Below are 25,348 nucleotides of genomic sequence, written 5' to 3' on the forward strand. Positions count from 1 at the left end.
GTGCGGAAATAAAGTTATCTGCTCGGATTCCAAGCTCAGGTAAAGTGTGATAAGTGACGTATTGTCTCGTATTGCGTGTAAAATTCTCTCTCTTGTCATAAATGCCAGAATATCCCTATTTATAGGGTCCTTTTGAAAAGTGTGCCCCTCCTAGGATCTGGTGACCTAGGAATTAGGTCACGCCGTTTTGCGGCACCTCGGGATTTGGGCCTTTGAAGGCCGCCATCCCAGGGCCAATGCCTGAGTGACACGTGTCATTGAGCCCAAAAGGATTCTAAGGCACCTTTCGAGTGACACGTCTCACCCTGAATGGTCCCTGCTGGATCTTCAGTCCGTGTAGGACAGAGAAGAATCCGCCCTCCACGTGTCATCATTCCATGGGTCCAAATGGCACATATATGGAGGACACGTGGCGCTTTCTGATTGGGCCACCTAGCCGGGTATAAAATACCCAAATCATTTGCCCCTCACAGGGGTCACGTGCATTGCACGTGACTCCTGTGACAGGTATCAGCATCTGAGTGGTCAGATTCAAAAACTACTTGAGGGAAAAAATTAGGGTTTTACCCCCTATAAATAATGAGGTTTGACCCCCCCTTGGATTCACACCTTTGCGAATCTTTGGAGAATCTTAGACTTTTTGACTTAAAAAATCTCAAAATTCCCTAAGCGTTTTTCAAGCATCCGACACTCGCCAACAGTCCGACCGTTCTTTAGTCAACCAAGCGTCTTTCTCCCTTCTTCTAAAGGTAACGCCTGTTTTTTTTTTTTTTCTTTTACTCTTCATTTTTTCTTTGTTTTCGAAAAAATGGCTCCCCAATTGCATGCGGCACGGCGTAGGATAGTGATCAGCCGGTCATCGGGGACGGCTGAATCTAGAACTAGCAGTGCCGAATGCTTGGCCAAAGACCCTGCTTTGCGAACTTCTCCGAATCCGGCCGTTTCCGTGTCTGTGCAGGACACTATGGCCAAAACCAAAAGAACAACAAGGCAGTGTAGCTCCGATGGAGTTTTCTATCATTCGGATGGGTCGACTGTTTATTCAGACGGCTTAATAAGAGTGCCTCGGAGTGAGCTGTCGGAACATCCTGACAACCCTTCTTATCTTCCTCCTACCCCCACCTATTACCATTCGCCCACATCTAGTGGAACTCCCAGTGATGGAATCCTGGGGGAGGCGGATGAAGAATATCAACCCGGGCCTTCTGGACAGGCGCCGGAAGAGAGTCTAGGGGAGGACCCCGCTGGCACCAGTCGGCGGTCCCCTAGCTCTGATGACGAGTTGGCCTCGTCATCTTCTTCACAGAACGCCTCCATAATTTCAGAGGAGGCTAGATCAAAAATGGATTCTGCCAGAGAGTCCCTGGCAGTGGATAAGGGGGAAAGCTGGGCCGAGCCGAGCGCTTCCAGGCGCTTGGAGAGAGCCCCCTATTATCATCATGTTCCGTCCGGCAGGCGGAGCTCCATGGCATCCGGCCTTGCCAATTTTAGGCGCAAGGTCGTCCTAGGCTATGGCTACACTTTGTCGGTCCCTAACGAGGGCGACACCATAACCTGGCCGAGCCTGGCCAGCTATCAGGACAGAGCATTCAGCTGCTATGAAGCGGCCTTCCAAGCTGGCCTCCGCTTCCCTCTCCATCCGGTCGTGGAGAGGATCTTGGACGAATACCAACTGGGTATCTGGCAACTTGTACCCAACTCCTGGATTAATATTCTGGGGTACGTTGCCGCCTATGAGATGTTGCAGGTGAAGGCGAGCTTTGAAGCGTTCGCCCACATGCACTATCTGAGCAGGGCGCCTGCTAGGGACGGTAAGGGCTGGTACACCTTGACCACTTGCAAGGGGTACATGATGGCTGTTGGCAAAGAGAACAAGTGGAAAGACTAGAGGACTAAGTTTTACATAGTCAAGTCTGCCGACTGCCGCCTGAACCAAAAGTATAACAGGTGGAATAAGAATCCACCTCTCCTAGCAGGCAGGAGTGCATTGCCGCCTATTCCCAGGCGGGCAAAGGAGGAGATCATGGACGCGGGGTTGTTTACCGTGTCTGTGTGGACGAATGATGAGGGGGACAAGGAGGTCACCCCTCAATGATATCTCCCTTTGTACAAATGGTTTGAAGAAGGAACATTCTTAGCCGCCTGTGGGCTAAGTTCTGAAATGCCGAGAGGTAGTCGGCCATCTGTTTTATATGCAATTTACTTTTGCTTTCCAGTACTTGTTTGATGGTGCTAACACTTGTTCTTTTTTGCAGACAAGGCAATGGAGAAGCTCTCGGCCACAAGGAAGCCGGCTGTATATGCTGCTCGATACAGATCGAATGTCCTAAATAAGGCAGAGGCAACCACCCATACCAAGGTGGATGAACAGAAGACAGGCGGCACCCCCAAGGTGAGAACTCGTTATACTTGCCATTTCTGACCAATGTTAGATTTGTCCGAATGATTTCTAACTTGTTTTTATCTTGTGTTGATGTAGGGTGCACCTTCCAAATCTCCTTCAAAATCATCCGACCCTAAGGTCCAAAAGACAAGGGCGGGTGATGTGAGCGCATCCGGCAGGGGCGGCCGGAAGCACATTGCTTACAAGCCCAAGAAGGGCCCAGACGCCTCTTCTCTCGAAGCTGAAAAGGAGATCAGCGAACCGGATGCCCAGAGGGCATCAAAGGGTGGCTTCAAGCAACCCACCGCTGCTGTCGGCTCAGCAGGAGAGAGGAGGAGTCTGGGGAAAGAGGAGGAACCGAAGGACGACGGTAAAAACCATTCATCTTTATTGTTCTTCCATTTTGATATACTTGTGTTATTTTTCTAACTTTCTTTCCTTCTTAGTTCCTGTGCAGAGGCCGACTGTAATCCAGATGGCCAAGTCCATGCCGAGGGCGGTTGATCCTGACGACAAGGCGTCTGTTAGAGGAGTCGGCACCCTAGACTTGGATGGCATCTTGGGGAACCTCTGCGAGGTATGAGTCTTGACTTAAGCAACTCAATTCTTTTTTTTTTTTTTTTTTTTTTTTTGCTCAAGTCTTTATCCGCCTGGTTTTAACCATTCGACTCTTTTTGCAGGCCATGCTGCGCGTCCAAGGGCTCAGGCAACCCCTCAAGGAGAAGTCCAAAGAGGTAACAGCTGCTAAAGCTCGGGCCGAGTCCGCCTTGGATCGAGCTCAATTTGATATTGCTCAAATTGAGTTTCTGACGCTTGATATGATGTATTCGCAGGCGGAAGCCAACATGCAGGTGAAGAAGGACCTGGACTCGACCCGCCTGCACATCACTTCCCTTAAGAAAGAAATTACAAATCTTAAGGAGAAGCTCGAGTCTCTTCAGGATGCCAAAGAAGAGGCCGAGAGAGCCAAGTAGAAGGTGGGCCGCCTGGAGCAGCGCCTCAGCAACTAGGAGCATCAGCTGAAGACCAAGTTTGAGTCCGTGGCTGAACAAGAGAAAGAGGCTCTAGTTAAGCAAATGATGAGCGACTATGATGCCATCATGCGGGACACTTGGGCGGCTTTGCAGCCGCACTCGGACTATCAGACTTGGAAATCCAAGTTTGATGAAGCCAGCAAAGCATTCGACGCTCGCCTTATTGAAGAGGCTGAGAATGCTGCTGCGGGCGAGGAAAGCTCTGGGTCCGACTCTTCTGGGGAGTCGTCCTCTGGTGGCGAGGAGGAGGATCAGGAGGAGGAGCAAGAGAAAAATGATGAAGAGCAGCCGAAGGACAACAGGCCGGCTGCCAATGAAGAGGCTCTCCCCTGATCACTTAAGCTTTTTTATATTTTCTGCGGCCGAATGGCCATGTACTTTACTTGTCCGGCCTGCGTGCCGAGTATGGATGTATCTTTACCGACCAAGGGGTCGAGTATTCTAACAATTTCTCTGGCTTTGCCTGAAAAAAATCTTAACCAGTCGTCTGATGGCGATTGGTCTTTTAAATTTAAATCATTCGGTTTTTGGCTGAAGTTATTCATATTGTTGTCCTTTGTATTTTTGAATTTTCCATTGCATGTTTTTGGCTAAGTATTATAGCCTGTATACCATGCGAATGTTCTTTCCCCTGGACGGATGTCGAGTGGTTTCGGTTTATTGGATTTGATTGACTTAGAAATTATTGATACTTAGAGGAGTATGCATGGTTTCTAAGTCAATCAATCACTATGGTGATTGCCCCAAACCACTCGGCAGACGTCCATCTAGAATAGGCAACTTAAATTTCATTCGGCCATTGGCTCGAACAAAACTCAAATTTTCAACTTAGCAAATTTTGCTAGAGGAAAACTTCCTCCTGTTTTTCCCCGTGAGCTAAAAACATGCGCATCCGGCCATAGGCCTCTTTGAGATAAGATAAGTTTATAACTTAGCAAATGTTCTTTAAAAAGAATTATCCGCCTGTCTTGCCCCAAAAGCAAAGAACAGGCGTCATCCGGCCAAAAGCCTCATTAGGTGCTTAAGTAGTTAACTTAACTCGTATATTAACAAGAATGTTCTGCCTGCTTTGCCCCTGGGCAAAAACAGGCGCATCCGGCTTAATGCCTCATTAGCCTCTACTTATGAAACAGTGACCATTTTCGAGCTGTGCTAGAACAGTTAGAAAATTCAGGCCTTTTAGATTTCACTATCGATTAAAACAAATGACTACGAATGCTGTCTTAGCATTCGGTAGGGCCGCTTGTTATATTTGTAGAGCAATGTGCCACCCAAATAGGAGATGCTTCTCCTCGACGAATTCGCCCGAATGGACGTCGCCGGTTATCTAACTCATGTTGGAGCAGATGGTCATACTCATGTTGGAGCAGATTGTGACCATTCGGTCTCTTTTTGTTTATTAATATCCGGCAATCGGCCTCATCATTATTTTATCTGGCCTTAGGCCTCTTAAATGGTTGAGTAAATATTTGTTAAGTGTCAATATTAACTTAGTGAATTTGTAGGAACAATTGTTCTAAAGAAATCGGCTCCTTTAGAAGGATTGGGGCGTCTGCTGTTGGTACAGACGCTTTCCAAACGCATTGGCCGTCTGTATTTTGTACAGGCGACACTAAGAAACTTAAATAAAAAGACAAGTTGGGAAATGAAGGCATATTCTCATTAATAAAACTTGAGATTACAAAATTGAGGTCTTTACATTCGTACCTAGAAGTAGTACTTTTTCAAGTTTTCTACATTTCAAGTTCTAGGCAGTTGCCTGCCGTCTGGGTCTTTCAGGCGGTAGGTGTCGTCTCTTACTTCCTCATAGATTCGGTAGGGGCCTTCCCAATTTGGGGTTAGCTTTCCCTGCTCATTCGCCCTACCGACTGCCTCCATTTTCCATAGCACAATGTCCCCCACTTTGAGAGGACTCTTGTGTACTCTTTTGTTGTAAGCCCGAGTCATTCTCAGACGATATATCTCATGTCGCAAGGCAGCATTGCCCTTGCGCTCTGGAAGTGAGTCCAATGCTAGGCGCATGGCCTCCCAGTTCGCCTCTTCATCATACAGCATGATTCGAAGAGTCAGCTCATAGTGCTCAATGGGCAGAACAACTTCTGCTCCATACACCATAAGGAATGGGGTTTCTCCAGTTGCCCCTTTAGCAGTCGTTCTGATGGACCAGAGGACGTGTGGTAATTCATCCGCCCAAAGGCCACCAGCCCGCTCAATTTTCTTTTTAATCCCGTCTGAGATTAACTTATTGAAGGCTTCGACCTGGCCGTTTGCTTGCGGCCGGCCGACTGATGCAAAGAAGCTTGAGACCCCCTGGTCTCCCAGCCAAGTCTTGAGTTGAGGCGTCTCAAATTGAGGACCATTGTCAAAAACCATAGACATGGGCACCCCGAAACGAGTGATTATGTTCCTCCAGATGAAGGAAATGACGTCTTTAGTCTTGATGTTTTTGACTGCCTCCGCCTCTACCCACTTGGTAAAGTAATCCACAGCCACCAATATATAGCGCTTGGCGCCTGGTGCAGTTGTATATGGCCCCAGAATATCCATGCCCCATTTGGCAAAAGGTATTGGACTGTGGATGGCCGTCAGGTCTGTAGCCGGGCGATGGATGAGCTTGCCAAATTTTTGGCACTTGTCACATTTTTTCACCATTTCCATGGCATCCGACTCCAGAGTTGGCCAGGAGTAAAGCCGCCTGGCCTTGGCCGCGAGGGATCTTCTGCCTATACGGGAGGCGCAGAATCCAGAATGAAACTCTTCGAGGACTTCCTTACCCTTCTCAGGGGTAACACACTTCAACAGGGGTTTTAAAAAGCCAGCCCTGAAGAGTTCTCCTTGTCGCAACTCGAAGTTAGCTGCTCGTTTTTTCAGAACAGTCGCCTCCTGTGGTGAGTCAGGGAGCGTGCCGTCTGCAAGATAGGCCCGGATGCTGTCCATCCAGGTTGAGCTTCGGTCAAGAATTCCAATGGGGTCTTCCTCAGATATACTTCTTTTTTCCATGACCTCCCAGAAAACTGACCGAGGCGTTTCACAGGAGGCGGATGATGCCAGTTTGGACAGAGCATCCGCCTGATTGTTTGAAGACCTGGGCACTTGAGTTAGATGAAATTCTTCAAGTGACCCAACTTCATTCTTGACCGCCTGCAAATATTTTATCATGGCCGGATGAGTGGCCTCGTACGTTCCATTAACCTGGAGTACGACCAGTTGAGAATCAGAGCAGGTGGCTATCTTCTTTGCCCCTGCCGCCTTGCAGTACCGGATGCCGGCCAGCAGGGCCTCATACTCGGCCTCATTGTTAGAGACCTGGAACTTGAACCGTAGTGCGTATTCGTACTTATCCCCTTCAGGAGACTGACAGATAATCTCTGCACCACATCCGTTCACAGTGGAGCTCCCATCCACATACACTTTCCAAACCTGGTCTGTATTGTCCGGAACAACCGGCCTTGTCATTTCGACAATAAAGTCAGCGAATGCTTGTCCCTTTATTGCCTTCCTTGGTTCGTTAGTGATTTCTAGTCCTTGCATTTCAATCTCCCATTTGAGCATTCGTCCAGAAGACTCCAAGGTTGTGAGTGGCCGTTTGATCGGTTGATCAGTATAGACCTCTACCGCATGCGCCAAGAAGTAGGGTTTACGCTTCTAGATGGCCATGTAAAGGGCAAGGCCGAATTTCTCAACCATGGGGTACCGAAGCTCTGCGTTTCTCAGAACATGGCTAATGAAATACATCGGGAGCTGGATGCCGTCTCTTTCAGCTAAGAGAACGGCACTGAGGGCATGATCAGAGACGGCTAAGTACATGAAGAGCTTCTCTTTGGGCAAAGGGTTGACAAGCCTCGGCAAAGAGTGCAAATGAGTTTTCAACTTTTGAAAGGCCGCCTCTGCATCATCTCCCCATTCAAAGTTTGTCTTCTTTTTGATTGCTTGGAAAAAGTAGAGGCACTTGTCGCCTGACCGACTGAGGAATCTCCCCAACCTGTTAGTTTTTGCACTTCCTTCACAGTACGGGGCGACTGCATGTCGATCACCGCCTGTATTTTCTCAGGGTTGGCCTCTATTCCCCTTTGGTCAATCAAAAATCCGAGAAACTTCCCAGACTCAACACCAAAGACACACTTTTTTGGGTTAAGCATGACCTTGTGCCGCCTGAGTGTGGCGAATGTTTCTCGGAGATCAGCAAGGTGATCCGCCTGTTGTTTGGATTTGACTATCATGTCATCAATGTACGCCTCTACATTCCTTCTGATTTGATTAATGAAGACCGTATTAATCATTCGTTGGAAGGTAGCAGACGCATTCTTCAAACCAAACGGCATCACCGTATAACAGAACAACCCCTGATCAGTGACGAATGCCGTCTTTTCTTGATCTTTTTTCCACAGGGGGATCTGATGGAAACCTGAATAGGCGTCCATGAAACTCATCAGGGCATGTCCGGCTGTTGAGTCGACCAGACTGTCGATCTTAGGAAATGGATAGCTATCCTTTGGACATGCCTTGTTGAGGTCTGTGTAGTCAACACACATCCGCCAAGTTCCATTCGGCTTTTTTACTAACACAACGTTAGCTACCCACTTAGGGAAATTGCACGGCCGAATGAACTTGGCATCTAACAGCTTTTTTACTTCGGCAGCTGCCGCCTGACTTCTTTCTTCGTCGTGGTTTCTTTTCTTTTGCCGGATGGGCTTCTTTTTAGGATCCACGGCGAGTTTGTGGACAGCGAGATTCGAGCTGATGCCTGGCATCTCCTCCACTTCAAAGGAAAAGATGTCTTTGAATTCCCTCAGCAGCTGGTGAAGGCTTTCACCTAGCTTTGCAAAGGCAATCGTCCCCACCTTAACAGTCCGCTCTGGATGGCTGTCATCCAGAGGGATATCAATGTGTTCACCAGCAGGCTAGGGACGAAGATCATCCGACCGTTCCCCGGTCAATGATTGCTATTGCTTTTCTTTTTTGACCACCACCAGCTGATCAGTCTTTCTTTTCTTTCCGGCTGGTGGGCCGACTGTTCTTCCTCGACATCGTCGAGGTCGATCATTTGCTTGCCCCGGCCGGATGCTGCGGCCGCAGGCTTGACGTCCGAGAGGTAACACTCTCGAGCCGTCTTTTGGTCCCCATTAAGGGAGCCAACTGTTCCATCATCCTTCTCATACTTGAGTAGCATGAGAGCAGGGATGATGGCAGCCTTACACTCATTAAGAGTGGGACGGCCAAAGATGAGGTTGTAAGCCGTGAGCTCTTCAACCACTAGGAAACGGATGGTCATGTGCCGACCGTCTCCCCTGCTTCCCAGGCGGACAAGTAGGTCAATTCGTCCGATTGGGTGCACAAGTCCTCCCCCAAACCCAACAAGGGTGCGGGTGACCTCCATCATGCTATCTGGTTTGTACTTGAGATTGGATAAGCATTTGAGGCTGATGAGGTCAGAGGAGCTACCTGTGTCAATCAGAATTCGGCCAACCAGCTGGTTGGTGACCTTGCACTCAATGACAACAGGGTCATCATGCGGCTGACGGACTTTGCCTCTGTCCTGCTCGGTGATGACAACTTTAGGGAAGGTGGATGCGCTTGCTGCATCCCCCTCCTCAACAGAGTTGACCATCTTTCTCAGATGGTCGTTGGTACCCCGAATGGTCGGGCCACCACCGGCAAATCCGCCTGCTATGGTGTACACTGGTTCTTCATCAGTTTCGGCACTCACAGCAGGCTGGGGAGTCTTTTTCTTGGACTGCCCCAGATTTGCTTTTGAAGTCACTTTGGACTTCACATAGGACTTCAGCTGTCCTTTGTCGGCCAGACGGTCGAGCTCCCGCTTGAGACCAAAGCAGTCGTTCGTGTCATGGCCAACATCCTCATGGAAATGGCAATGCTTGTTTTTGTTCCGATTTTCAGCGGAACCTTTCATAGGAGTCGGCTTTTCAAGAGTCAGCCGATCCTTAATTTCTAAGAGGATGGAGCATCAGTCCTTGTGGAATTCGTACCTTGGGACGTACGGTTTCCACTCCTTTTTCTTCTTCTTGGCCGGTTGATCAGAGTTATCAATGGCCCAGACTTGCTTTTTCTTTTTGCTCTCTTCTGGCTTAGGAGCCGGCTGAGCAGGCCGACTCTCTTTCTGTCGGTCGGACTTCTTATGGTCCGACTGCTTATTGGAGGAGCAGAGTTCGGTCGCCTGTATGTAGGCTTCCGCCTCTCGCAAGGCTCCTTGCAGAGTAAACATTTGTTTGTGGACGAGTTCGTACTTAAAAGTAGACCCGTCCTTCAGACCCTTAAAAAAGTCTGTGAAAGCGACCTCATCAGACAGCCCATGAATCTGGATTCGGACCAGATTGAACCGCCTGACGTAGGAACGCAAGCCTTCTCTATCCCCCTGTTGTACATTGCCCAAGTCAAGACTTGTCTTTTTGGCAGGGATGTTCATAGAGAAGTTTGAAGCAAACAAGAACTCAAGCGTCTTGAAGCTATTTATGCAACCAGCCGGCAGATTGCCAAACCACTGCTGGGCTATGCCCTTCAGGGTTGCTGGAAAGCAACGACACCATGCGGCATCATCCAACCCCTGTAAATACATGAGGTGGGTGTACGCTAGCAAGTGGTCTTCTGGGTTGGAGGTCCCGTCATAGGCTCCAACCAGAACGTTTTTAACTTTAGCCGGCTGTACGGCTTCAGTTATTTCCCTGGAGAAAGCAGAGGGTTTATCTCCAAGGTGTTGCAGCCTAAGCTGTCAGTCCATCGGCTGATAGCCGTATGCCGCCTGTCCTCCAAAGAGGGCAGGTTGCATGTAAGGTACAACTGGCGCCTGCTACAGTGGCTGTGCCATGTACTGGGCGGACTGAATCACATGAGGCCCAGACTGAACTCGTTGGCTGCTTGCTGGGGTCTCATGTACCGACTGGGAACACCTCACAAAGGTATTCCAAAAGCTATCATGATAAGTCGACGTTGAAGCCGACTCTGATTGCTGGGTTCTCCTCTCCTCAATGTATTGCCGAGCGTCAGAGAACGTTTTCTTGCTACCGTCCGGCTGTATGTGCCGGATGGGTTTTCTTGCGCTCGTTTCTGGGAAACGGAGCCGAGTAAGGTCAAATTGGGGCCGGGCCTTCTCCTTAGGGGCAGGATGAGGAGTTGGCTGACGGTCCCTGACCGACTTCTGTTTGCCAGCTTGGGCTGGCTTCTTGGCCGACTGCTCCTTTCTAGGAGCAGGCGACTTCTTTGAGGCGAGTTGCTTGATTTCCCCCCTAAGGCTTCTCAGGAGTGTCATTAGTTCATCCCGAGTGACGGGAGTTGATCCTGCCGCCTGGGAAGGATCAACCGGCCGCCCCGAGGGCTTCTTTGGCTGACCAGCAGTTTTGCTTGGCCCTGCCTAGTCATTGTGACGCTCCCGCCTCTCCTTACTGCGGATGCGTTTAGAGATGAGGGATCCATTTGGATCCACATAGGTTTTGACGTCAGCGTCGTCACCTGAGTCATGATCCGTTTGCACCAATATGTCTTCTGGAGGCCGTTCGGCCTCTGGGTTCGGTACAGGTACTTGTGAAGCCATTTCAGAGGTACTCTCCCCACAGACGGTGCCAAATGTTTCGGGGGTTTTTGTCCCTAGGGAGAGTTACAACACTGAAACTGGATTCAACTAAGGACGCCTGTACCTGCAAAGCAAACGGACCGCCGGATTGTCGGGGGTCCGCCTCCGAAGATTAAGTTAGCAAGCGTTCGGTAATAAAACGTGCGAAAATAAAGTTATCTGCTCGGATTCCAAGCTCAGGTAAAGTGTGATAAGTGACGTATTGTCTCGTATTGCGTGTCAAAATTCTTTCTCTTGTCATAAATGCCAGAATATCCCTATTTATAGGGTCCTTTTGAAAAGTGTGCCCCTCCTAGGACCTGGTGACCTAGGAATTAGGTCACGCCGTTTTGCGGCGCCTCGGGATTTGGGCCTTTGAAGGCCGCCATCCCAGGGCCAATGCCTGAGTGACACGTGTCATTGAGCCCAAAAGGATTCTAAGGCACCTTTCGAGTGACACGTGTCTCCACCTGAATGGTCCCTGCTGGATCTTCAATCCGTGTAGGACAGAGAAGAATCCGCCCTCCACGTGTCATCATTCCATGGGTCCAAATGGCACCTATATGGAGGACACGTGGCGCTTTCTGATTGGGCCACCTGGACGGGTATAAAATACCCAAATCAAAATTTATTAGTGGTACATTGCGGTACGTTGCTTTAGTGGTACATAGCGGTACGCGTCACTTACTGTAGAATTTTCGCACATTTCTTATACTCCCTCCGCCCACAATTATCTGCAACATTTGTCATAAATGGGTGCTCTCTATTATGTGCAACTAATTTTTTTCTTTCCTCTTTTAGTAAAATTTAAAGTGTAAAAAGCCCATCTTACCCTTACTTTTTTGTTTTAATTTTGTTTAACATTTTTTAATTAAACATGTGGGACCACTTTCTCTCTCCTCTTTCCCACTTACTTTAACCCACTATCATACTTAAACATATGGGAGTATGGGACCACTTTGTGTCTCCTATTTCTCTCATTTTTTACTATTTAATTAAACCCACTCAAACTTAATTAAACTACACTAAAAGTTTTGCTTAGGAATCCGCAAAAAATACATTTGGTGCAGATAATCGTGGGCGGAGGGAGTACATAGAAAATAGTACAATAGAGGAAGCCCCGATTAATATTGATTTATATTACTGTTTTTATTGTTTATAAAACATTATAAACAATAATAACAGTAATATAAATCTATAAAGTCAAAGGAATAATGCAATTATAATGTACAAAGACCTATATTTGGCTATCTGCGAGTATCATAAGGAAGGAGGACAATTTAAACTTTTTATTTCTTAAACATTTCATTAAAAATAAATGTGTATTTGAACAACTTAGTCTATCAAGAATGAGACTTTAATTGTGTATACCTTAATTAATCATAAAAAATGAAAAATAAAGGCCTAAAAAACTATAAAGAAGCATAAAGGAGTAAATTCCAAGTATCAGGAACACCAGCAAGACACCAATGTGTGCAATCTCCGCTAGTTTTTGAGGCACCATATTTCTGTGGATGTGCATCGGGCCTTAATTGGGTCAACAGTGAGACGTCCAAAAAGAAAGCTGGGTTATTCATTTGGCCCAATATGTTATTCACTATACCGATTCCTGGGCTTGGTGGTGCTGGGCTTTTTGATCCAAGTATTGGTTGTGTCTCCTTATAACAACCTTGTGCCGTTGGTTTCCCAAAATCAATGCCACTGCCAATTTCATGGGAATTATGTCATTTAGGATGTGTTAGAATATAAAATCAAAGTTGGAAAATATTTAGTAATTGTCTTTTGTATGTTGTTTTAGTTAAAAAAAAAAAAAGAGGTTATTGTATTGGTACATGTAACATACACATGGAGTAATAACATATCGTTTGTAATTTGACGAACTATATGATTAAAGTAATTAGTTAAGTGGTCAGATAAGATGATAAGAAGAATACAAATTCAGTTTATGTCATCTATGATTACGTAGTACAATTTTGTATGTATAGCTACGAGTACTTTGTTTTTCTAAATCTACTATTCTACCTATTTACTACATCCGTTACATATTATTTGCAACGATTTGACATAAAGTGGAGAGGAAAAATGTCTAATCGTTGCAAACAATATGCATGTAGTACAGTTTCTAATTGAAGCATAATATAGTTATAACGGTGAAGGATAAAGTATTATCTTACTGATAGTGCGACACTGAGATGCCTTGATAAAAAACTTTGGTTCTACTATGATCAAGCGCAGAATCAACCCATTTTGCCCAAGTTCCTAGCGCAATCTTGAATGCCTCTATTCGATTCATATCCTTCTTTGTTTCATTTCCTAATTGTATCAAATCCCATCTACAAATGTATTCCAATATATATTAACAACTTTTTTTTTTTTTTGAGAAATTAAAAGTAGTAATAGATACTTGAAATATACAAAAAAATATATAAATAGATTGAGAAATACGGTTGCTGGGGTGGAACATAAAACCACCAATGCCAACTATCAAAGATGAGCAAGTCAAAATCAGTCCATGCATCACCACCCTTGATAGACTCAAGCTTTAAAATTTTGCCTGTTGGTTCCACATCTATGTCCACTAGGAATTGATGCCATTGCATATTAATTGTGAGATTATACTCCTGCAATTCCAAAAAATTTATTTAAATTTAGTCATATCTAGAAGAGAAAATTGTCTTTTTATTTTTCCTAAATTTTTAAAATTAAATACTTAAACTTACACATATTTAACTCAATCAACTAGTGTGTGGTCCAAGTAATGTCCCGGGTTATTACTTTAAATTTTCATATTATAATGTATAAGTTTCTAAATACATAAAGTGCATAATAAACATTAGTAAACAATATAGGAAGAAAAAATAAACCAAAATAAGCACCTCTAATGAAAATTAGATGTAATTAATTTTAGTTAAATGTAAAAACATAAGTAAATTGGCTTAGATGGTTAAAACTTCTAACTTAATTACCACTGGTCATGTGTTTAAACACTATAAAATTTAGTGAATGTGAAGATGTCTCATGACACGTACACTTTGTATGTTATGAAACTTTTTTTTTTCTTTCTAGATCAATACTCAATAGGAACATAGGTCTCTTTCCCTCCTAATTTGTTTAAGTAAATTAACCACCAATTACAACCAAATCCAACATTTTATTCTACCCAACATGTCAAGTCATTAGCAACCCCGTCACTATCGTCCCCATTACAACCACATGTCTACATTCAACACTTAGCCAATAAACCCAATAGTGCCTTATCATTGGGGGCTCTAGATACCACCCTTGTCTCATTCACCCAACGTAACGAGCAACCAAGTTTATAAAATTGCCTATTTTTTTGGGGGTGTTAGAGAGCCACAAGGGCAGATGATGAGAATCGATCCCAAGATCAATTAATATTTGGTTATAAAAATTATTGTAATTTAGTCACCATAAATTAGTTAACATTTGATAGTGCAATAGATTGAATGGTTAATAAAAAAGCTAATCAAGTGACTTACAGGAAATTGAAAGGAATACATGGGTTGTTGTTGCGTCAAGTTGTATGTAGCGTTTGGATTGCCCGCATGAAGCATGCAAGTAAGAGATTGCCATTGATTTAGGCTTAGTGAATCCCCCACAAACAATATTTTCTTTCCACTAAATTTTGTGAAAAAATCATTTACATCATACCTGTATTTTAAGTTAAGAAAAAGGGGGACAATTAAATTGAACTAATAAATCAATTTCATACTTTGCAAGTAGCTTGAAAATTATTATATTCACCTGAATGCAATTAATTTTAATTATTAATCATTTGATGAATAAATGAGCAATAATTATTTGAACAATCGAAATATACCTACGAGAGTAACTTGTACCCATGTTTGTATAAAAATCACTATAACTAAACTATTTATCTTAAAGAAAAAGTGGGAAAAAAGTACAAAATGATATATTTTATTTTTATCACTGAGTCACCAACCAATTGTTTTGAAAGAAAAACTAGTAGAGCTTAGATCATCTTCCTCAAGTTTAGGTAGCTCGTTCTTTTTTTTTTGGTGTTTAGATAGCCACAAAGATAGGGGTGACAATCGATTTCAGAATCTCCTAGAGAAGCTTTTACCATTTGAGTAATCCCTCACACTCATGAGCATTATTATTATTGTTGTTATATTCTTATACGGCTCCAATTACTATATATAAAAACGGAAATTAAAGCAAAAAAAATTAAATAAAGCGTGATATATTTTTCTTATATGTTGTCTATAGCTTACCTACCAAGTGTCCAAGCTAGAGTGCCAACTAATGGTATATGAGTACCAAACGACATTAGCTTCAGCTAGTTGAGTGAAAAATGTATCCAACTACAATGAGATTACATACACTTTCTTATCCAATTTGAAAAATAGGATAAATGACAAAGTTTTCTTATTTAACCAGGGATGTAATGAAATACAAAATATGTAAACCTTTAATTTTTAATCGTCTGAATTAAATTATTTATGATAATCTCAAATAATAATGTTCTAATTAGTAATTAATACACAATGGTTTTTTGTGCGCATTCTTGTTTAATTTGGTTATTATCCTACGGTAATCTTACAACAAATATGCTATGTCTATCCGATGTTAGAGTCAATAGTAATTCATGTTAATTAAATCTCACATGATATATATTAGAGATTGATATTTATTTATTATTGAGTTTTAAGGATATAGGAATATAATAATTTGTATAATTTAATTGTCTATGAGTATTTCATAATTTATTTGTCTAAGAGCGAATATTAACATATACTTTGTATAATCAAATTGTCGAGGAATATTGCTAGATATTTATTATTCTATATACGTAGTATTATTCATGATTAACATGAGGTCAATAATATGTTCAAGGGTCACGGCTCACGGGTAAACAATATCATGTGATTCATGTTAGTTAATTGAGTGGTGTAAATTATTTTCAAATTATCTGCTCTTAAAAATTATCGAAATATAGTATTTTCTCTGTTTTTATTTGTTGTTTAAGTTTAAAATTTTGCGTGAGAGAAAATTAGTCAAATCGTAATCAGTAAAAACTAATAGAGTATGTATAACCTGTAAAATAGTATCTCATTTCTTATTAGGAAAATTTGTAAATAATAATCCCAATTTTGGATTATTCTGGAATAATCCCAACTTTGGGGGTTATTTATTTTCTTCAATCCCAAACCGGTCAACAAAAGTCAATGACTTATTATATGAGGTAACTTGACCCTGATTGGTCCAAAAAATAAAAAATAAAAATTATTTATAAAAATAAAAAAAATCCCAGCTCATCCCCTTTCCTCCAAATGACCACCATAACCCACATCTCTACGGCCCATCCCAACCCCCTACCTCGTCGGCCTGACACCCCTCCCCCACCCCTGGCACCGCCCCTCCCCATTCCCTCTAAACCACTATTCTGCCTCCCCGAAACCCCCTCCCATTCCCCACACAAACACCAAGTAAACCGTCACCGCCATCACCATACTACAACAACACCCCCAAAGTCGAACATCACCAACAACTACTCCATCTCTTCCTTACCGTTAACAACATCACAGCAGCCCGCAAAAGTCCCAACTTTAGCCCATTTCAGAATAATCCAAACAAATTTTAAATTTTTTTAAAAAACATTGGTGTTTTGAGGGAAGGGGGTTACGGGAATTGGTGGAGGTGGTTCAACGGGGAAGGGGGAGGGGCTACGGGATAGGAGGAGTGGCGGCTGGCCAGCAGGAGGAGGGGAGTGTGTTTTCCGGTGCGGGAGAGGATTGTTAGGGTGGCTAGGGTTCCGGTGGCGGTGGGGCTGGGGTGGTCAGGGAAGGGGTGGGGCTGGGGCTGGGGTGGTCAGGGAAGGGGTGGGGCTGAGCTGGGATGGGTTTCTGATTTGTTTATAATTTTTTTTTTGTTTTAGTTTTTTTTTTTTTGGCTAATTGGCTCTTGACATGTGGCATTTAAAAAAAAAAAGAATTTAACTTGTTCAACAGGTAAACGGTAATTGGGATTGAAGAAAATAAACAGCCCCCAAAGTTGGGATTATTCCAAAATAATCCGAAATTGAGATTATTAAAAGAAAATGGAGCAAAGTTGGGATTATTATTTATAAATTTTCCTTCTTATTATTTGCAATAAGGGAAAAATACTCTTTATTAAAAATATCGGAATAGTAAGAAACAAAGATAGTATTATTAATGATTACATTTTTAATTATTACTTTAATTATATTATTATGAAAGATATGTCTAACAATAAATTTGTGAAAAACAAGCAAAGTATTTATGGAACATAAGAACATACAAGTATTAAGAGAATGTTGTGTGTATATTCTCATAAATTTCTCTAACACAAAGAATCTTGTAGTAACACATTCAATACGGAGTAATATTTAAAAATAATTATCTTGTAACACATTCAATAATATTGAGATAGAGTTCGTTACCTGGTAAGATTACATCCAGTAGGCTGCCATCTATAGCCAAGGTAAGACTTATCTGGCCTTCCATTCTTTTGGCAATCAAATTGTTTACGCAAAAATGGACATACCGACGAATCGTATAACGGGTAACTCGGATCCGACACCCAACTCCCCTCAAATCTGTTGCAACCATCATCAGCCGCCATCGATTCTGTAATCGTGACTGATAGAACCGTAAGCAACACAATAACGGGAAGAATAACAATCCAAGTACACCTCCGACGTACCATTTTGTTTGAACAATGATTGTCTCACAACTCGAGAGAGTCGAGACGAAAAATAATGTGTGATAGATAATATGGTTTGCTAAAACAAAATTTATGCTACTTGTATATATAAATATATGCGTAACATCTATATGTTAGATAAGAGCTATAAAAATGAAGGAGTATTATTTTTGTTACCTTTTTGTGAGGTTAGATAATTAGCTTATAAAATGAAAAATACATGCATGCATATATATATATATATATATATATATATATATATATATATATATATATATATATATATATATATATATATATATATATATATATATATATATATATATATATATATATATATATAGCTAATTAGTTTGATGTAAGAGATTTGTTTTGCTTTCACATCATGATTTCATTTGATTTCCTTCCTTTTTTGAAAGATTAACGTATCAAAGCAAAGATATTGATGGAGATGTGATATTGTGATATATATATCTATCGTTATAAAATGTGATATTATATTGCTAATTTTTTTTTATCCCAAATTCTTATATGTGGTTGACACGATGTGGGCCACTAGGTGTTACTTCGTTAGTGTTATATGGGTTACTTAGTCGTCAATGTTACATGTGTTAGTTTGTCAAAAATATAGAGGTTACTTGATAAGTGTTATATGACTCTTTTTATAAGCGGTCGCATGATATGATCAGTCGCACACAAAAGCCTATTTTTTTTAAGAAATCTTGTGAACAGGCTAGAATTAATAATATCATTTATACATATAAATGTCATTTTATTAAGAATTACTTCGTATTAATTTTGTTTTGATTGTCATTATTATACTATTTTACTTCCTCATATTTTTTAGTTGACACCGTTTGGCTTTTATACTATTAACAAACTAAACTTTGACTCGCTTTTGTGATTTATAGATATAATAAAATTAAATCATGTGCGATCTTGTTTGAATCGTCTATATGTATATTTTATTAATATCCACTTTTTATAATTTTACAATGTTGAAAATTGAAGTTAGTAAGTGTCAAAAACATGCATTGATTTCCTAAAAAAAAAACATGCATTGACAAGTGTGAAAATAGAAAAAGTATCAAGTTAATAATAATAATAAAAAAAAAAGTATATATATACCAGTCTTGTAAGCAATAATAATGTAGTGGTAAAAGTAACAGATTCTTTTTTTCTATGAGATCCTTTTCATGTTTTCGTTAACAACAATAATGGGGTGATTGATAATAGCTAAGATTCTTGGATTAATTGAAAGTTGAAACTTTAATAATTTTATGGAGTGACAAGCTAGATTCATATTCTAGGTCCCATAATAATTTGGTACATGCAATCATGCAAGTTCGTTAAAAAGTTTGTGTTTACAGAATAAGAAGTAAATGGTGCGCTCAAGGTTTACAATTTTTGTAAACTTAGCTTCAAAGGGAAGGCAATATTATAATTTTTTTTTTTTTCTTTTTTATCTTATAAAACCTAAGTTTTAACAATTTTAAATAAAATAAATTAATGTACTACCTCCCTTTCCGAAAGTTTGACTCACTTACTATTCATGGAGTCAAAATAAAATAACTCATTATAATTTTCACTTATACATAGCTGAAGATATTCATGGTAAAAGATGGTCATTTGAGATCGCACAAATGCAAAGTGAGTTGAATTATTAGAAACGGAGATAATATAATTTATTAGATGGAGAATCATTTTTAATTTATTGAATTGGAATGAAAAGATTGTTTATATATATGCACATATATTATTTTAAAGATAAAAATAATAATAATACATTCCAAATCTTATTATAAGGTTAGATAATATTTTCACCAAAAAAAAAAGGTTAGATAATACTATGTTAGGTGGAATATGATTCTCATAAATTCAAAGTATTAAGTCTTGCATGTGGTTAGCCACACGGTGTGGTCACATTGATTTATAAGAGTAATCTTCATTTGTATGTATAGTTAACCTTACTTTTTTTTTTATAAGAGTAACTTCATATTATCCATAAAAGTAACTTTAATTCATTATACGAGTGAAATCAAATAATTTAAAAATAAGTAATGCCCCATTTGTTTATTCGAGTAATCCATATTGTTTCGTTTTAAAAAATGAAAGAATATTTCCACTAATTTAAGAGAGTAACCCCTTTTCCCATTTAAATAGCCTACATACGTTAAGGTAACTAACCTCATTTGCTCATCACCGTAACCTCCTATTATTTATTTAATTGCATTATATGTGATTATGTGAAGTGGTCACACCATGTGGCTAGCCACATATAAGACTTTGTGTTTAAAAATTTGAAAACAAAACATTATGTTTGAAGAGGATATATATATATATATATATATATATATATATATATATATATATATATATATATACCTTGATAAACAAAAAATTGTTTATCAAGGGGTGTATAGGTAAATTATATCTAACTTTTTGCTAACTGTTATTTTCTCTCTCCTCCTTCAACCTTTTGTTGTTTTCTCTCTCCTCCTTCAACTTTCAATTTCAATGGTGCAAATGTGAAGCCTAAAGTCCCAAACCCAGAAACCACTTCTTCCTCCATGGCACCACCACCTACGGTAGTTTAAAATGCGCTGCAAATGAAAGGTTTTCCCTAAGGGGTTTATATGAACCTAAATTACACTTTTTTGTAGTAAGGTGTCTTTTTGTTTTGTCGCAAAGCAGCCATTGTTGATGAAGAAGAGGAGGACTACGGGATGAAGAAGACGGGATGAAGAGGACGGAGAGGAAGACTTTTGTAGGTTTGATCGGCGCAAGGCGGACATATGGTGGTGGCTTTGATGGGTTTCCAATGGTGGTTGGTGTGATGGTGATGGACCATATGATGGTTATGGTGAGTCTTCCAGTGGAAGATTTGAGAAAAGGTGGGAGTAAGAAGATGAAAAGTAACAAACGGTGAATTAACATCGTTATTTCTAAAAATCTGTCCAACTTGTCATTGTGGCCCAAGAACAGTTAAATTATATATTTTTTAATAAGAAAATACAATTTTCAATGCATTTATTTACAAAAATATCATTCGACAAACATATTTGTTTATAAACTGGGGCTTGCTCCTTGAAAAACCAAGTGTTTGCCTTCGCATATGCTTTAGGAGATACCCAATGTTATCATTGTTATTTTTTAATACCATATACCGTTGATGTTGGAGAATGGACGAAAGAGCATAGAACACATAGTTGTTGGTTGTTAACAATAACATGGGCTCAAAAAGACACCAATAGTTCTTAACATTAGGCAACAGGGGTAGGGGGAGGACCCAGGCTTGAAAACACTTTAAAAGGTGACTTGGTACTCAGCCTTAACCGTAGTACATTTGGCCTCTTCTCTAAGAAAAAGACCATTACCATATTAAAAACCCCCAAAAGAAACTTAAGGGAGCTCCCATATTGAAGAGCATGGTTAAGGTATAGGTTTTTCAAAGTAATAAATTGAAAATCCATTGCTAAGCTGAAATAGAGGTTACCAAAGGATAACCTTTGAATACTCTCTTGACCGTAGAGATCAAAAGAGTTAACAACATACAGACAACAAGCCAAGACCAATCCTAAGAACCTATACAAACCACAAAAAATAGTAGTTCCCACAAATACCTGAACCCGAGCACCAAGACACTGTAAGAGGAGGTTAACACATATTCCTAGCTCTCCTAAAACCATGTTACACCACATGATAAATGAAGGAGTTATGTCTTCGTCGTGTGCAATTACTAGATATATAAATGGATCAAATTACGGAGATAATAAGTTCATACATTTGGGTCGTCATTTTTCCATAGCTAGAGGTACTAACGATCTTTGGTCAAAGCCCAATTGGACGGATCCTATAAGGTCACACAAAAGGGCTAGATCAAACATTAGAGGACGAGGCCCATCATGGGCCTCATCACTCTAGGTGGCCGGCCATATGGAGGATTAGAAGTGGTTTTGGGCTTCGTGCCCTAGTCTAATTATGATGAGATTATAAATAGACTAGGTGCCTAGGTTTGCATGTAAGCAATTAACTAATCAGATTGATCAAACCCTAATTAGCAAACACGAAACCCAACCCCTCTCAAAGTCCTCTCTCTCACGGCTCTCTCCTCCTCCTCACGCCGATGGTGGTTCGTGGTTCGTGCGGTGGTTGGTTGTCCATAAAGGTGGTGATCGCGGTTTTCCTCAATCACTCGACCAATCTAGTATTGGTGGACGGCTCGTTCGAATCTCGTGGACTATGCAGAGGAGCAAAGCTTGGGGATCTATTCTCTCCCTGATTTGCCTGTCGAATAGCTTCGTGGAATTCACGCGTCAAAGGTATGATTATGTGTCTTGTGTGTTATGCATGTGATCTTGGGATTGGTACTTGATTGAATATGATTCATGTTATTTCCGCTGCGTAGTACCTATAAATTCCTACAATAAAACCCAACCAGCCACAAATAAAACAACGACAAGAGCATCGAAGAACAACCAACTTATTAAACTTTTGACAGAGAACCAATAAGGTAAGGAAACCACAAACCGTACTAAAACACGAACCTAACTCCACAGAATTGAAAATAAACAAACTAAACACAAAGTAGCTTAACATTGAGTTATGGGATTGAAATCCTCATCTTAAAAAATGTATTGGGTCAATTTGAGAGAAAGAAAGAAATTAAATACTTGTCAAGCTTAGAATTAGCTTTCTCTTTCTACTAATATCATACCAAATCATCTCCTTTCCTTTCCTTTACTAATATATCACTAGAAAGTAGAAACTATGGTTAAATAAAATAAATAAATAAATAACCATATAGAATTTTCAAATCTTGACAATGTAAATTTCATAAAAAAAAAATAAATAAATAAAATTGATTTGATTTTATGAAATCTTGTTAGATTCGTTTCAAAATCTACTATAAAAATTTTATGTTATATTACTATAATTTTTACGTATTTAAAATTAGAATTATACATGTTTTAAGATGTATATCGAATAGTCTTTGGAGTTGGATAGGGAAATAAAATAAGAATAATGGAGGGAGCAATACTTTGTGAAAAAAAAAGTCACAAATAATTATTAACAAAAAAATTCATATATTTTCTGTTGGAAATATAGGCTATATGTACTTATGAAGGCTTTTAAAGCTATTAATCCAACATTTTTTCCTAACGGTTTATGGTCATTATCTCTATTATACTACCTCCGGTCCAAATTACTTGCAACTTTGGAATATTTTATATCTCACAAATAATACCCCAAAGTTGCGAGTAATTTGGACTGGAGGTAGTATAAAGGAACTATTAAGAACTTTTGTGTCTGCACTGAAAGCCAAAAACATAGCTTGAAGCCTTGCACCAATGAATGAGGGTAAACGAAATTTTCATTCATAATTACACAAATCTTTCATTTTCACTTGGTTCTAAACATTCAAATCAATAAAAAGACTTGTTTCATTAAAAAAATAAAAAAAATAAATATATATAGAAATAAATAAATAATAAATAATAATAATAATAATAATAATAATAATAATAATAATAATAATAATAATAATAATAATAATAATAATAATAATAATAATAGACATATCAAAAGAGACTAATTAATTAAGCAATTCAGTTAATGCGTAAGTTCATGTTTATCAATTGTCAAATAAACATTGATTGATTTGGATAGTAGCTAAATCACATAGGTTGTCCAAATCCTAAGTTAATTGGTTCACATGGAATTAGTCCCCTTATCTCCATATTCCCCACCCACCAATACGTAAGTTGTTCTCATTTCATTTCATAAAGATAATAAGTAGTTATCATAAGCAAGCAACTTGATTCAATTTTTGATTGCATGAAGTTTTAGAAATCCACAGTATTTGGGCCTGAGTAATGCTCGTGGTCACTTTATATCCATAGTATTTGAGGTTGTATCAATTGTATGTTTAAATCATATGAATACCTACAATATCTTTATTTTTTTACTTTAGTTGATAATATGCATGAAATTGAAAAAGAAACAATGAATGAAGGCAAGTAAAATTTTAATTGAACGCTTGTTTTATTTGTATATAAATAAAATAAAGTATTACTCGAGATGGGTTACTCGGGGTAGTTCTGAACATGATTTTATGGATGTTTTCCCCCAAAGTGTTTTTATTTTGGCAGGCAATCTATTACTAAAACAAAACATTGCTGACATCATCAACTCTCAAATTATTCTACGTGTCATTCTAACATTACAAATTTTCCCTCCATTTTATCTATGTTTGACGTCATCATTTATTTTATTTTTGTAAACCTACACTATACATTTTTCTAATAAAAAAAATTACCTGTCTTTTTTACACAAACGATAAAAATTTATTTCTTGCATAATAATGAAAATTAATTAAATCGTGCAACGCACGAGTCTAATCTAGTGATTTAGGCCCTGTTCACTTCACCTTTTTTTATTGAATTGAAATTATTTTTACTGAACAAAAATTATATTTGCTGAACTGAAATTATTTTTATTGAACTGAAATTAATTTACTGAACAAAAATTAATTTTACTGAACTAAAATTATTTTTACCTAATATCTTTTATATTTCTTCTTTAAGTTTACTGATTTTTATGAGCTGAAATTATTTTTACTGATTGAACTGAACTTATTTTGCTAAACTGAACTTTTTTTTTTACTGAAATGAAAATGGATAAAACAAGTTCTTTATCCAAGCTAAGTTTAGTGAATTACTCCTTCCGTTTCACATTAGTTACAACACTTTTCATTTTTAGCCGTTTCACATTAGTTACAACACTTTTCATTTTCGGCCGTTTCATATTAGTTACAACGCTACTATATTTGGAAAGGACCCACCATTAATTTATAATTTCTCTCTCCCACGAACCCCACTTTCACAAAGGTTGGGGGCAGCTCTCGGGGTAACATTGCACCAACAGTAGCAACGTGGGTCCGTCCACCAAATGTCCAGGTAAAAATTAATGTTATAGGTGAGGAGGGGGTAAGTATGGGTGTGGTGATCAGAGACGATGCTGAGACAGTTCTGCTAGCTGGTGTGAAGAAAATCTGCTGCAGATGGGCTCCTGAAATAGCTGAAGCAGCTGGTGCAGCCTATGGGCTTGAATTAGCGCACAGATGGGGTTATTCAAAGGTGAAGCTTGAATGTGATGCAGTGAACGTGACTCGGGCAATTCAGCAACGCAAGGAAGGTGTTGCTCCGATTTTCCTTTCCTTAAAGACCCCATATTTTCTATAAATATTTATGCCCCATTCATGTGCATTTTTTTTGCACTTTTTTTTTTTTGTATACATATTTTTTTTTACAGGAAGAAAAAACATTTTATTTTTGAAAAAAGATAATTCTTAGTTTTTCATGCACTTATTATTTGTGCCCCATCTCCATTTCTTATACAAAGAATATAATACTCCTATGAATGAACAATAAAAATAGTACTATTTAATAGTACTATAATTTCAAAAGAATTATGCAATCATGTACTGATGTACAGAGGCCAATATCTGGCTATATGCGAGTACCATAAGGAAGAACGTTTTTGCACATTTTCTGCCAATTTACTCCATCCAACTCCAAAGTTTCTTAGGAAAGAGAAAAAGGATTTATGTGATGGAAAGAATACATATTAATTATTAAGTATTATGGGATTGTCATC

At 39.7% G+C, this 25,348-nt stretch overlaps 1 protein-coding gene across 1 annotated transcript; it reads right to left on the bottom strand.

The window, feature by feature from the left end:
* Positions 1–12,236: 12,236 nt before the first annotated feature.
* On the bottom strand, positions 12,237–17,905 carry LOC110699916 (protein trichome birefringence-like 41). The gene is made up of 5 exons (XM_021877413.1): positions 17,427–17,905; positions 14,482–14,653; positions 13,427–13,602; positions 13,156–13,314; positions 12,237–12,682 (listed from the first exon to the last, which is right to left on the bottom strand). Exons 1-5 carry the CDS (start codon positions 17,690–17,692, stop codon positions 12,394–12,396), a joined length of 1,062 nt encoding a protein of 353 aa, XP_021733105.1. The 5' UTR covers positions 17,693–17,905; the 3' UTR covers positions 12,237–12,393.
* Positions 17,906–25,348: the final 7,443 nt, after the last annotated feature.

The sequence above is a fragment of the Chenopodium quinoa genome, unplaced genomic scaffold (assembly GCF_001683475.1).
Source record: "Chenopodium quinoa cultivar QQ74 unplaced genomic scaffold, ASM168347v1, whole genome shotgun sequence".
In the NCBI taxonomy this organism is placed as follows: domain Eukaryota; kingdom Viridiplantae; phylum Streptophyta; class Magnoliopsida; order Caryophyllales; family Amaranthaceae; genus Chenopodium; species Chenopodium quinoa.